This window comes from Rhipicephalus sanguineus, unplaced genomic scaffold (genome assembly GCF_013339695.2).
Source record: "Rhipicephalus sanguineus isolate Rsan-2018 unplaced genomic scaffold, BIME_Rsan_1.4 Seq530, whole genome shotgun sequence".
Classification (NCBI taxonomy): Eukaryota; Metazoa; Arthropoda; class Arachnida; order Ixodida; family Ixodidae; genus Rhipicephalus; species Rhipicephalus sanguineus.
The window spans coordinates 135,846-150,126 of record NW_023615446.1 but is presented as its reverse complement, the minus strand read 5'-3'; the positions used below and the strand labels follow the sequence as shown (position 1 = coordinate 150,126).

The window sequence follows — 14,281 nt, the reverse complement described above, 5'->3', positions numbered from 1 at the left end:
TTCGCCTACATTGCCTTCTATCTCTGCGGAGCAGCAGACGTGTGGTTCTAGGCCTATGAAGAAGATATAACGAGTTGGGAGGCCTACAAGCAGAAGCTACGTTACCTTTTTGGGAGCAAAGCTCCTTAGGCCCGCACCCCACCATCGCCGTTGAAGCTCCCTTCTCTTAAGCATCGCTTTAATTTGCAGTGGCCGGTGATTTAGGAGGAAATGTTTGGAGCTTGAGCGGTTTCGTTCTAGCGCACCAGAAATTCCAGCTTAAATAAGCTGTGTGCACAACTGGTTATAGTGGTCGTCTTCACTTTCACCACCTTTATCGTGGATTGTGAAATGACAACCATCATTCTAGCGCAGTAGGGGCGATTTGTCATGCTGATTTTTTATGCTGATTGTTCAGCAAGCTGCTGACACGTGCAAAGAGCTGGCTCTTAGTAAAACTTAGCAAAGGAAATAAAAAAGTAGTTGAAGTTATATTTTTTTCACCAGTATAGATATATTATATCTATACTGGTGCGTTTATTTTATGCTGTATGCTCATGAATTCACGTGTGTGTATATAAATTTCTTTTCGTACGCTAGATGACCTGATAGGACAAAATCGTACAATCAAAGTAAATACATGTGCACCATAATGAAAATAACAGCACTAACAGTTGGCCAGATCACGGTTGTTCCCATGGGAGGAATAAAGATATCGGTCTTTTAATAATAATAATATTCAGGGTTTAGCGTCCCAAAACCACGATATGATTATGAGAGACGCCGTAGTGGAGGGCTCCGGAAATATCGACCATCTGGTATTCTTTAACGTGCACCTAAATATAAGTACACGGGCCTCTACCATTTCGCCTCCATCAAAATGCGACCGCCGCTGCCGGGATCGAACCCGCGACCTTCAGCAGCCGAGCACCGTAACCGCTATACCACCGCGGCGTACGAGCAACATTTCGATGCATGTACACTCCGGCTTTTCCGCCCGATCGGCCGCTACAAAGCGCAAGGCATCATAATTAACCATCATCAACAACTAATATCCTCTAGCGGGCCCGGGCCGTGTCTGGTCATGAACACGCGTGCCCTGGATAAGTTTAGTAATGAACGCTCGGGCCCGGGCCTGGCATGGGCCCGGCGCGGGCTCGGGCTGGGTTCGGTCATGTACGCCCGGGCCCTAGCCGGGCTTGTGCTTGGAACCACGGGCCCGGGCTGGGCTTCATAAAGCGGGCCCGGGCCGAAAAATTAAGCCCGTGCAGTGCTCTACCCTGTGCGTTTTTTGAATTCAACGTATATAAACAATGACTTGCGCATCTGCAGCCGATTTTGTGGACGCTGAGCACGGGGCCGATGATCAAGAGGCCGCATGGGAGGATTCTCAGATGCCATCGCACGTGGTATAAGTTAGCGCCTTTTCCATCCTGTGGCAGATAAGCATCATTTGCCGGCGGGAAGGGCGCGTGACTCATCGTCTTAGTGCGCGCTGTCTGCTACTCACCAAACATCGTAGGCCCGACGCAGTAACGAGAGTCTTCGTCGCGGAAGTGCTTGTTGCACACAAGACTCGTAGCCGATGGCTACTTGCCGGTTCTTAGCTTTACAGCCCATGCTTCACGCAGTTTCTTGTCCCGCGGTTACCGGTGCAGGCTGACACTGGGCTCCTTCGACCCTCGTGGGCACGGCAGACCCGGCACGACCATGGTACTCACGGCTATGTTCTGCCTTGTGCAGGTTAGTTACAGCGTGAGCTCGTTTCGCAGTGATTGTAGTTGTATTGTGGTTCTGCCGTGCCCCCGGCGTTGTCGGAATATAGCATATGAGTGTTTTCTTGTTGTCGTTTGATTTTATGCGTTGATGTGGAAACAAACCCTGGCCCCACACTGAAAGAACTTTATGAAGAAGTGATAAACGGCCAAACTAAAATTCATGATGAGGTGCTAGAACTGAAGAAACAGTTTATTGAATTAAGAAATATGCTACACAATTTCATTTCAGCACAAAAGGATTTCCAGGATCGAAGTATTCCTGTAAACAGTGAAAAGGTGAAAAATACGTTACAGTCATTGGAACGCATTGTAGGCTTCCAAAATAGAAAGCTTACCGACCTCGATGACCGTGGTAGACGGTCAAACTTGATTATTCGCGGGATTCCCGAATGCCCTAATGAAACCGATGCAACCCTGAAGGAAAAAGTAGTGAAGGAAATATTTACAGAAAATCTTGGTGTGAAATGTGATTCCATCGGACGCATTCACCGACTAGGCAAACAAACTGGTAAAAGGCCCATCATCCTGCACGTTCAAAATTTCAATGAAAAAAAAGTACTATTAGAAAATGCCAAAAAGCTTAATGGATCAAAAGTGTCTATTCAGAATGATTATTCCCAGTCGACGCTCAAGAAACGGGAGTTACTGTGGGATAGTGCTAAGAGCGAAAAGCAGCAAGGAAAGAAAGTATCCTTAGTTCATGACAGGCCTATAGTTGATAAAGAAACATTTCATTGGGATGAATTACAAAACAGGAGAGTGAAGGCAGAACACCGTCATTCTTCCAAGACACACACATGACCTACCCCACCGCCATGTAGCAAGCAGTTAAGGCTTCTAAATATTAATACCCGAAGTATTGTGAACAAAACTGAAGCGTTTCAAGTACCTCTGTTACAACACGATCCACACATCACGGTTGTTACCGAGACTTGGCTGCATGAGTATTTGCCCGATGATGACGTTTTCCCCCCATCCTACACAGTTTTTCGTAAAGACAGACGCACAAGGAGAGGAGGGGTAGCTATATTGGTAAAAAATTGTATCGATGCTGTTTTATTTGACGAGCTTGATGACATAGAATGCATATGTATTAGGGCTGCATGCTGGGGTCATAGTTTTGTTGTAATTGGGCTTTACAGACCGCCGGATGTCACTGCAGAATACCTTAGCACAGTGAAAAATTACATGGCTAAATTTGAGAGCAAGAAGGTCTTATTTATTTGCGACCTGAAACTACCTGGAGACTGGGAGCGCCTTGATGCCGGTATTAACACTTCAAACCATATTAACATTGTATTTGATATTATGCTGTAGAGGTAGGGCAAGGTCTCTCTGATCATAGCTTTGTGTGCGTTTCATTTTCATTAGTTCCAGAAACAAGCCGTAAAAATCTGTTACTTCGTTACTTTAAAGACTTTTCCAGGGCTAACGATGCAGACATAATTCAACATATGGAAACATGCCTTACCGATTTTGACGATGCAGATGTCAGCGTACTCTGGACTCGATTCAAAGAAATGTGTTGTTTTTGCTTAGATAAGTTTGTGCCATCTAAGAGTAAAAACGTTAACAGGCAAACACATTGGATAACTCGCAGCATTATTCAGATGAAGCGGAAAGTTAAGCGACTGACAAAAAGACACGGACCGGCTAATTTGGTATGTGATGCGCAAAACAGCCTCGCTCAAGCTGTGCACAGCTCGAGGGAATACTACTTTAAAACTTCATTACCTAAAACTCCATTACCTGCAAGCGACCCCAGTAAATTCTGGAATTTTATCAGCGAAAAGAAAAAACCAGTATCGCAAATATCAGTCGAGGGAACCAACGTGACGGACCAGAGTGACATTGCCCGGCATTTCAATCAATATTTTCAAAGTGTGTTCAACACTTCCGAATTCAATAGTGCATGTAACGCAACAGCATTTCCTTATGCAGACGCACTTTTTATTTCTTATCCTGGTGTGGTATCTATGTTGCTAAACTTGAAAACCAAAGCATCGTGCGGCCCTCATAACATACCGAACGTATTCCTACGACGATATGCTTTATCTGTTGCAAAATTTTTGGTTATTATTTTTCGCTCTTCTTTGTTATCTTCCCAACTGCCCAGTGACTGGAGGACAGCCCGAATCGTGCAAATCTTCAAAACGGGAGGCCGCTTAGCACTAGGAAATTACCGTCCTATTTCCCTAACTTCGCAATGTTGAAAACTTATCGAACACATCATAGCTACTAGTATAACCACCTTCCTCGAAGAGCGCTGAATATTGACCAAACATCAACATGGCTTTCGGAAAGGATTATCAACCGTAACTCAACTCGTCACATTGTTTCATTCTCTTGCATTTACCCTCGATATACACGGTAGGATAGATATGCTCTTCTTAGATTTTTGTAAAGCTTTCGATAAAGTTCCTCATAATAAACTGATTTTTAAACTTAGAACAATAGCTATACCAGAAATATATGTTTCATGGATTTCCGCATATCTAAATAACCGCAAACAGTACGTTGATGTAGGGGGTCAACATTCAGACTGTCTTCCAGTCACATCTGGCGTACCACAGGGTAGTGTGTTAGGCCCTTTGCTTTTTCTATTGTATATCAGTGATATTGTTGATGTTATCCACCCTAGCGTAGAAATAGGATTGTTTGCAGATGATTGTGTTTTGTTTAAAGAAATCACTTCCAATGAGGATTACAACAACCTGAACAGTACCCTATTGCAAAAACCAGCGCCATTCCAGTGCCCCCAGCCTGATACCAGTACGTTTCTTGGCGCTGGACCGCACTGGGAACACTGGTACACGCTCGTATTCACTGGGACACCGGTGAAAGCACTGTGAAAGCGCTGGGTCGCACTGGTAGAGCCACTGGCTTTGCCGCTGTGACGCTGGCTCTCACTGGGAAGCGCTGGAGACACTGGAATTCTCACTGGCGTGCGTTGGCAGATACTGGAGCCTGCACTGTGCCAGTGCCGCGCGCTGCTTTCAGTATGGTGTGCGGCGGAATGCTTTGGTATCGTTGAATATCGAATGTCTGATTCGCTGGTACCGATAGATGCTATCAGAACGGGACACAAACATGTGTCACAAATTCTAGCTTGGCAGAAAAAGACCAGGAGATGCGCACTATTTTCATGGTATACGTGATATGATATATATATATATATATATATATATATATATATATATATATATATATATATATATATATATATATATATATATGAAATCACGGTCGCTTTTAATGTTTCCCTGTCGAATGGGGAGAAAGATATGTTAATAACCCAAAGCAGCCAACACTGATCATTTTGCTTTCTACCACGGTTTTTTTATTCATGCAGTGCCAATAACGTCGTTAATTTTTGCGGAGCACGTACTTAGCAGTAATGAACACACATTTTGTGCATGCCGCTCATATATTATATATATATATATATGTATATATATATATACATATGTATATATACATATATATATATATATATATATATATATATATATATATATATCAGTTTTGCATCCGTGATGTGTGGCGGTAATGGCTTCATAGTGTAATGTTTGTAAGTCTCGAGGCGTAGGTCTGAACATACAGAGCAAATCGTTACATGGCCGTGCAGTTGGCAAGAAGTAAATGAGCGCTGGCTTCGCGACCTCTCCCAACGGAGGCCAGAAAAACAGCCGTCGTTCGATATCGCCAAACCGGAAACGCATCTCGGGCAATTCTTGCACTTCCACTTACTTCAGCTATACGTTAGGTAACAGTTAAAAAGGTTTCGAGGCTGAAATGCAGAAACTTCAACCATCGCAACTCATCTGCGCCGCGATCTGTCCTACCCAGTGCGGATTCCAGCGAGTGTTACGCCTAGCGCACCGGCCGAGTCCGTCTACATGCCACCGGCGCTTCTTGGTTTAAGTACACGCAATTCCAACGTGTAAGATTTACTGCAAAGTATAGGCTGGACATCCGTTAACCTAAATTAACCATTTTTTCTTGTGTACGGTGTCCGCACAAAGAGCGATGACCATCGATGCGACGCGCTTTCAGCAGCAAACGCAGGCTCACCGAAAGCAGCCGGTGCACTCGCCGGTACTTCTCTGACTCATACGTCAGAACACATACCTGTCAACTGGTACGCGTTAGTGAACAAACACACCGGCATCTTTTTCCAACTAATTGTATTTGTTTTTGCGGAGCGGTTTTATAGTTGTAGGTATCGATAGAACTGCAAGTCAGAATACAGACACGCCCGCCCCGCAGTAATATCGTCGCTCCCGAGAGAAAAATACTCAGTATGAATTCGTGTAGGCGAGTGTTTATCGAACGAGTCATCATAAAGCTTCTGTACATGTGCATCATCAGCAAGAGCGAGACACGGCTTTTAAAATCGGCAGTAACAGCCGTCAAACTGTACCCTGCTCCTCGATCCATTTGATATTTTTCGGAGTTAAAACGGGAATTCTTAAAGAAACCTAGCGCTCTTCCCATTTTGGGCATTTCGTTCGTTGCCGGCCACCCTTTGTTTGTGTCTAATAAAGAAGCAAGCGTGATTTGAAAAGGAAGATCGCGTCTTCCTTGAATACTCGACACCAAAATATGAAACGAAACGCTGTCTTACTGTATTGACTAGCCCTTTTACAGCGACGTTGACGTGTTTCATCTTTGGGAGAGCTCAAGCTTGCAATACATTTTTAGCCACAAAGCTATACTATGTATTGCAACTAATTCATTGCGCTCGATCTTACATACAGCGCTTTCATCGGACTTTCGCAACATTCGTGTGGTCTTCGACGTTTGAACCAATGAGACGGGACAACCTATTCAGGCCAGTTAAGGAGGGAGGGCTGGGTTTAGTTCATTTATATCTATGGCAAATTGTTTCACGGTTCTACTTTTTTCGCGACAGTTCCCATCCAATTATTCGATCATTCTTGCAGATTACGTTTGTTAATGTTTTACCTGACTTGATTGTTTCCTCAGATTTCTCTGTGCGCCCGTGTTTGTGGGGATTTATGCGGGAAGTTCTCATCGCTGTTCGGTTTCTCAAGGTCCGGTTTTCCATAGAATATCTATACAAAATATCACGCAAGAGACTCTACAAGGATTTGTTATCCATGCTTTTTCCACCTCCACTTTACCGCTCATTATATTCTGACCTTCCAGGACATGATGTACTAAAACGAGTTCGGAAAATGTATCTTTCTCCTGATACAAAAACCTTCTTTTACAAACTCCATACTGATACACTGCCGGTGAAATCATGGCTGCAGAGGAAGGGTATTTTTGTTTCTTCAGTTAACTGTCGTCTCTGCGACGTACCAGAGACAGTAGAACACTGTTTTATTAGCTGCAAAGATGCCATTCTGTTTTGGGACATCCTTCAACGAACTGTTCAAAAATATTTTAACATTAACTCACATACTATACGTTACCTTCTCCCAACGTCTCTTGATGAAGTGCCCTTTGACATGTTTTTCCTTATGGGACTGCACAGTCTGTGGAAAACGCGCATGCAAGACCGTAATGCAGAACTAACAACTGCTTCAAGTATGCATTTCATGCGTATGGCTCTCCATGTAAAGGACATTTACGAAGAACTTGACATGAGACCAGACTGGCACCCCGTCTTGATGAGGTGTTCATCCTTACCAGCCTCCACGTGTAACAAGCTTTGAAGAACTTTTCCTGTTTCTCTGGACTTGCACAGTATACATGCATGTAAGCCTTTGAATGCTTGTGCAGTGCTTGTGCGATTATTGTCGCTAAGTGATTGCATCACTGCGTCATAGCGTTTGTGATAATTTCAAAAACGCATTATAATAAATGCCATGAAAGAAAAAAATTCAGCGTGGTGCAGTGGTAGAGTACTCGCTTGGAGATGAAGAGGTCGCGAGTTCGAATCCCCGTGGTGGAGCTTTTTTTTTCATACGGCTTTTTTTCCCCTTTTTTTATTGCACGAATGCTTTCTATATGACTTTCTTTACTAATATATTTATGCAGGGGACGTAGGCACCGCCGTTTTAACGCTGTAGAGCCGTTTTGCGCTTGAGTACCCAGCGCCTCCCAGTAAAACGCCGCTCCAGTGGCACAGTATCCAGTGCGACGCTGGGCCCATAATCAGGCATGGCACTGAACGCTGGTACCCAGTAGCGCTGCGTTTTGCAATAGGGTAGCCTGTGCAATATACATGAATGGTGTATGGAATGGGGAATGTGTCTTAACCCGAGCAAATGTGTCTGCCTTCCAGTAACTCGTAAAAAAAAATCAAATATCATATACTTATATATTGGGGTCTTCACCACTTCAACAAGTAAACTTCTACAAGTACCTTGGCGTGACACTTACTTCTAACTTATCGTGGAATCTCCATATTGATAATATTTGTTCATCTGCCTTTCGCAAACTATGTCTACTTAAACATAAACTTAAAACTGCTCCCACAAATGTTAAACTGCTCTGCTACACTGCCCTTGTGCGACCAAAACTAGAGTACGCGTGAATAGTATGGGACCCTTACACTAAGCGTAATATTAACTCTCTCGAACGTATTCAAAGAAAGGCTGTTAGATTTATATTTAACAAATTGTCCCCGTTAGACTCACCCTCAGATTTAATGCAAACCAACGCAATTCCTTTGTTAGAGGCACGAAGGCGAAACGCTAGATTAGAATTTCTTTATCAACTTTGGAACAAAAAATTAGCTCTAGATCCATCCCCGTATTTGACGCCCCGAACTAGCAGGCCCACCCGACACCAACACCCAAACGCCCTAGCCGCATATTTTGCTCGCACTGACCTATTTAGGTTTTCATATTTTCCGAGAACCATTAGTGAATGGAACTGCCTTACTGATACATGGGATCAAACTGCAAAATAATGTTCTTCCCCTTTATTATTGTTGTGTCATTGCTACTTATTTTGTATTTGTATGTTGGAACGCACTGCGAGGACGAGCTGTGGCGAGCAGGTCGCGCAAGCGAAGTAAGCCACTCGCGTTCCAAACAACAACTGAACTTTTATTTCCTTTGAAGTGCACGAAGAAAAGTCACGTGGTTCCCCGCGCTTGCGCTGTTGGCCTTCGCGCACGCACAGAAGCACACATTCGCGCACACATTCGCGCACACTGAGAAACGCCGTTTCACGGCGCTACATGTAATAACCACCCTGCATGGACCACGAGTCCGCACTATTGAATAAATAAATAAATAAAAATAAACGCGGCACTGCGACACCGAGCAGTAGAGCACCATGTTCGTCACCTTCAATGGTTTCTATTGAGTAGAAAATGAGAGAAAACTTCCAAATTTGAACAGACCGCAGCGCATGTAGGACTTGAAACTCGTTTTCAAAGCACGCGGAAGTGTTCCACAAGCAGCCGACACGGCCGCTGAGGCCACGTGATCCTGCCAAGCATGTCACGCTGACGGTGGCGCCGGCGTTTCCAGTGGTGGGCCTCGAGGCTAATATCTTCTTTGTCTCCGTGTGCTCACGCGAATCCCTGAAGATGAATGTGTTTCAACTAGGCCGACTTGCAGTATTGCTTCAACACACCTCCATAATGAGCTCTGATCATCGGGCACGGTTGAGTAATGTCCTCACGGCGCCCCAGTCCCCATTTGTACGTGTCGCTTGTGGAGGAACTACGGCCGTGCTCGGAATGTGCACCGCAAGTGCGAGGGTCGCCGACCGCCAAACTTCCGTCCTGTTTCATGTTCTTGCACATTGTGCTCATGACGTCATCCTCGGACTTGATTTCATGTCTGCGGCTGCAGTGGGGCCGTGACACTACTGTTGGAAACATGACATACGAATTGGTGATACCGCTAATAAAAAGCGTTTTAATGCAGGCCGCAACGTACAATAAAATTTACGCTTACGCGTCCCTCACACAGCTCCAAAAGGAAATACTTCGTAATTATTGCACTCATTCATTCATCCATCCATTCACTGCTATGGCTGTTGGGCCTACCCATTCATTGGTGACATAACAATTGGTAACATAGGAATTCGTAGGAGACATTTTTGCGGCAACAGTCAAATCAGTTGCTTTCACTTGTAAACGGTTGCTTAAAGGATGAAATGTAACCTTGATTTTACTTCTGGTAGTAACTTCCGTTGTCTAGTCTCCAAGGCAATCTATTCGTATAGGTAGCCGAACCGTCGAAATGAAACCTGATACAGCAGGGAGGCTTTCAAGATTGACTAGGCTACGTGTGCCCCATAGGATTTGGCTCCGTGGACAGTATCCTGGTTGATTGAACGTACGCTACACCCCTTTCGTACAAGGCGTATATTACTTCTGATCCTTCAAGTGACTCAAGTTGAACCTCGTTATAATGAACACTGATATGTTATCATAGGTAACACGGTGTAAGCAAAATAATTTAGGTGTGGACACTCTCCGCCCGCCGCGAAGGAGAGCGCGTCCAGATAATGTTCGCCTTTAATACATGCGCCGGCCGCAATTTCGTGGGGGGCGCTGCTACATGGGGGCTTAAGAAACCTATTGCGACGAGGCGAACGCGCGTTTTTCTTCATTTTTTTCCACCTCATTGCATTTTTTTTTAACCGTGCACGCTAGCAACTAGAGCAAGGAACGCATACCGCGTGTCTCGCGACCGTGCTCGCATCCGACGCACATAGCGTCCCTAACAGCGTTGCGTACGTAAAAGCGCGGCGTCTTGCTTAGAGCGCGTGAGCAGTCTTCCTGCTCGCTGACTTCTCACGTGCGCAACGCCGTTACGGACGCTACGCACGCAGCTCGTCTTCTATAGTACATGCGCCGGCCGCGGTTGCGTGGGAGGCGCTGCGACATGGGGGCCGAGAGGAGGAAAGAGGCGAACATTATGTGGACGCGCCGTCGGGCGGAGTGTCCACACCTAAATGATTTTTCTTACACCGTGATAGGTAATAACGAGCTGTATACGAACTTGGTTGGTCGCGCCTCAATAAAGCCACATTAAACCTTTTGTATAACGAAACATACAACACGAGATCAAAAGCGATATCAGCTGTAACGAACAAACATTTGGATCGCCCGAGGCTCGAAATACTAGCATAAAAGAGCACAATAAATACTGAAAGACAATTCCGCACCACATTCTATTTCGGGGGGGTAGGAAACAATGAAATAGTTGAGATTGCAGATATTTTGCTGGCTAATGCACCACATTATCATAGAGCTTCTCATATTCTGGTCTATTAGTTTAGAACCCACAAGAAGACACGTAAGGACAACATCGTTTGGTTAGGAGCCGACTGTTATGCGTTATTATATGTAGGATTCTCGCGCGAGACAAATATCCCATTGCCAAAGCTAATTTCTGTCTTTGCTAGTACAACCATTATCGGATATAACGAAACTACTTTATGGTCCCCATGCTACTGGCATTTAAATTTGCTTCGACTGCACTGCCATGAGACAGATGATAACTTCGTCTTTTTGCGTGAGTACTTGTACGATACGCTTCTTGCCCGATACGGTCGGTCGCATGGGCCCTTGTTACCAGAATCCAATAAAATTCCCTCCATAGATGCTCGAAGCTTGTGGTGTTGATGCATTTTAGGACGCTGGTGACACATAAGGGTCTATGCGAGCGTCTGAATCAAACGATACTTCGGGTGGTTGGGCAACGAACAATGCTGATCTCCATATTTGACTATCTTATATAGCTTCGCGTGAGAGGGTACCGCTTGCGTACACGCGTTAAAGGGAAGTTAGAAGGCAGCTTGCAGTCAGCGCGTTTGCTGTCAAAACAGCTGAGTACGATACATCTTTCTTGTAAAGAAACAAGAAATCCAGAACTGACAACAAAGTCAGGAAGAGAAGTTGCGAGTCTTCACGACCGTGCGCATCGTACTGCATCCGTTGGAGCTCCTTGCGATGAGGGGTCGACCCGCGGTGCTGTGCTTTCACAGTCCAAGCTTGGGAGAAGTCATGTGCGCGGGCTTGCCCATGACCACTGAAACCGGGTGCACTTGGGCCATATTGGAGAAGCTGATGCCCCTGCCTCTCGTTTTATAGGTTATTTTTATTTATGATATTACCATCTTCTATCCTTTAAAATATTTCTTTAGTTTGAAGCACGTGTTCTCTATTCCACATTAGAAACCTTCCATCCTCTGTCTCCACGATGTGGGCCCTGGGAGCCACTTCCTGAAGCACTGTGGCCTTGCGTGAGCAGCTGTCGCTCAGTACACACACATTGTTTTCTTGTTGTAGAGGCTGCTGCGTCTTGAGTATCCCAACTTCTATGGGGATCCTGTAGCGCGCGAATAAGGAGGACGTTTCTTGTACAACGTCGTGGGCTGTCGTTGTAGCTAATTTTTTACTCCAGAAAAATTGGTACGTGCGTGAAACACAACTAGTGGCACTTTACCAGCAAACTGGAACGATGCCAATTCTGTACCATGGCATATTGGTTATCGGGCGTTTATTCAGGGTCTCGGAGTGTTCTGTGTCCGAATACATTTCGCATGCGCGACAAGAACGAATCATCGATTGAATGCCACTGTCCAGCCCCGGCCAAGACATGAGTGCACGCGCCCTTGCTTTGAACTAATTTATTCTCAGATGACCATCGTGTACTTTGGTTAACATTTCTGCCCGCATTCACCTAGGTATGACAATTTTGCATCCTTTAAGCAATATCCCGTCAATGAGTGATAGCCGAAACTCAAACGGACGTAATTCCTCTACCACGGTTGTTCAACGCGAGAGTTGCTGCATAACTCTACTCAGATAGGGATCCGATAATATCTCGTCCTGAAGGCGATGTTTCGTCGATGGGGTTGTCATGCACGAAACGAGAGAGGCTGCATGAACCTCGATGTCCTCACAGTTTGCGTCTTGGTGGATAGCATGGGAGCGCGGGAGATCATGTCAGACGGGAGCAGATATTTGCCCGGAACGAACTGCAACACATAATCGTACCACAGTAAACGCACAAAGAAACGCTGAAGTCTGGGACGCATTTCTCTTAAGTTTTATTTTTCTTTTCTTTTTTTGCGATGGCCCACAATGTTTCGTGGTCCGTCTCTATTGATATCTTGCGGCTATAAGAGAAGTGGTGGAAATGTTCGCGCGCAAACACTATGCCAAACGTCTGCTTCTCGATTTGTGAGTATTGCGTTCCGCTGTCGGCGTTCGCGATGCGTACACGACCGGGTGCCATTCATTCTGGTGTTTTTGTAGTAACAATGCGCGTATGACAATTGCCGACGCGTCTGCTGATATCTTTGTTTCTCTCTGTTCGTCAAAGAACGCCAGCAGCGGCTGATTTGACAAAGCATCGCAGACGCCTGGCCACTCGCGCTCATGGGTAGCGGTCCGCTCAAGAACAGTGTTTTCCAGGCCCGTAGCTAGGAGGGAGGGCAGGGAGCTCCCCCCCCCCTACTACGCCACACATGGTGTTTTATCGAAAGTCAATTCTGAAAATGGGCGTTTTTCTCAAATAGTCAAGGCTTCAACAAGTGGGCCCCCCCTCCCCGAAAAACATTCCTAGCTACGCGCCTGGTGTCTTCAATTTCCGTCAGAACGACAGAACCAAAATCAATCTGGTTTGGTCTCCGCTAACTCAGGAAACTCCGGTAACGGGGAAGCACATAATGTGGCCTGGGGGTTAGCAAAACGGGTCTCGCTTTGCTTGGAACAGGGACCCCCAACAGCAGAGGCAGTCACTTCCTACAACAACCTTACGTATATCTACAAAGATGACAGGTGATTGTAACCCATACCACACAGCAACCTTACGAGAGCGAAGCCCCTGTCCTCCAAAAATCCAAACTAATACCCCGACCACTAATTACCGCTTAGCGTTCTTCACAGACGGAGAGTTTCATGCAATATAGAAAATTTTCATAAAAATGGCATAGCAAACCAATGTCACATCCTCTGGGAATGCGAGGGCCTTCCCCCACTCAGATAACTTCGGCCATCTCGCTTAGAAGCGATATGGGAGACCTCGATAAGGTCCCCGACGAAGATGTGCAAAAAGCCTTCGTTGCACGGGCAGAAGAGGTCGCTGCAGGCAAGCGGCCGAGCTCCAAACTCCTGAGCTTTGCTTTCAATAAAGTTATATCTTCCTTCTCCTCCTTAACAAGGCTTCGCGGCAGCGCTGTTTTATCGCTGAGTCTAGGTACATAATTTCGAAAATAGTTAACGACATGTGGCATTCTTCTCAGGGGAATTCTAATTTGAGACGCTTTCAACCAATTCGGGGCTTGGGCTCACGCCGCCTTCGTTGATTGTGTACCTAAAAAGTTTATATCGTTTTTACGAAACATGCATTTGTCAGACTTAAATGTCAGTCCCTGCATCTTTTGGCCTTTTAAGCACGGTGCGAACACGTTCGTAATACTGTGCTTTTTCAGCGCCCCAACCAATACGTCGTCGACGTAAACGCGTACCCCTGGGATGGCTTCAAATATCGTCGTCAGTGCCTTTTGAAAGACCTCAATGGCATATTGTATACTATGGTAGTCATAAAACCAATGGGCTTCAAAAGGATTGGCGA

The 14,281-nt window shown here is 45.4% G+C and overlaps 1 protein-coding gene across 1 annotated transcript; it reads left to right on the top strand.

Annotated features, from left to right (window-relative positions):
* Window positions 1-6,568: 6,568 nt before the first annotated feature.
* Window positions 6,569-7,399, top strand: LOC119377650 (uncharacterized; the record flags this gene model as incomplete). Its single annotated transcript, XM_037647028.2, has 1 exon — window positions 6,569-7,399. A coding segment is annotated over exon 1 (831 nt), but the record flags the coding sequence as incomplete, so codon positions are not given.
* Between the last annotated feature and the right edge of the window lie 6,882 nt (window positions 7,400-14,281).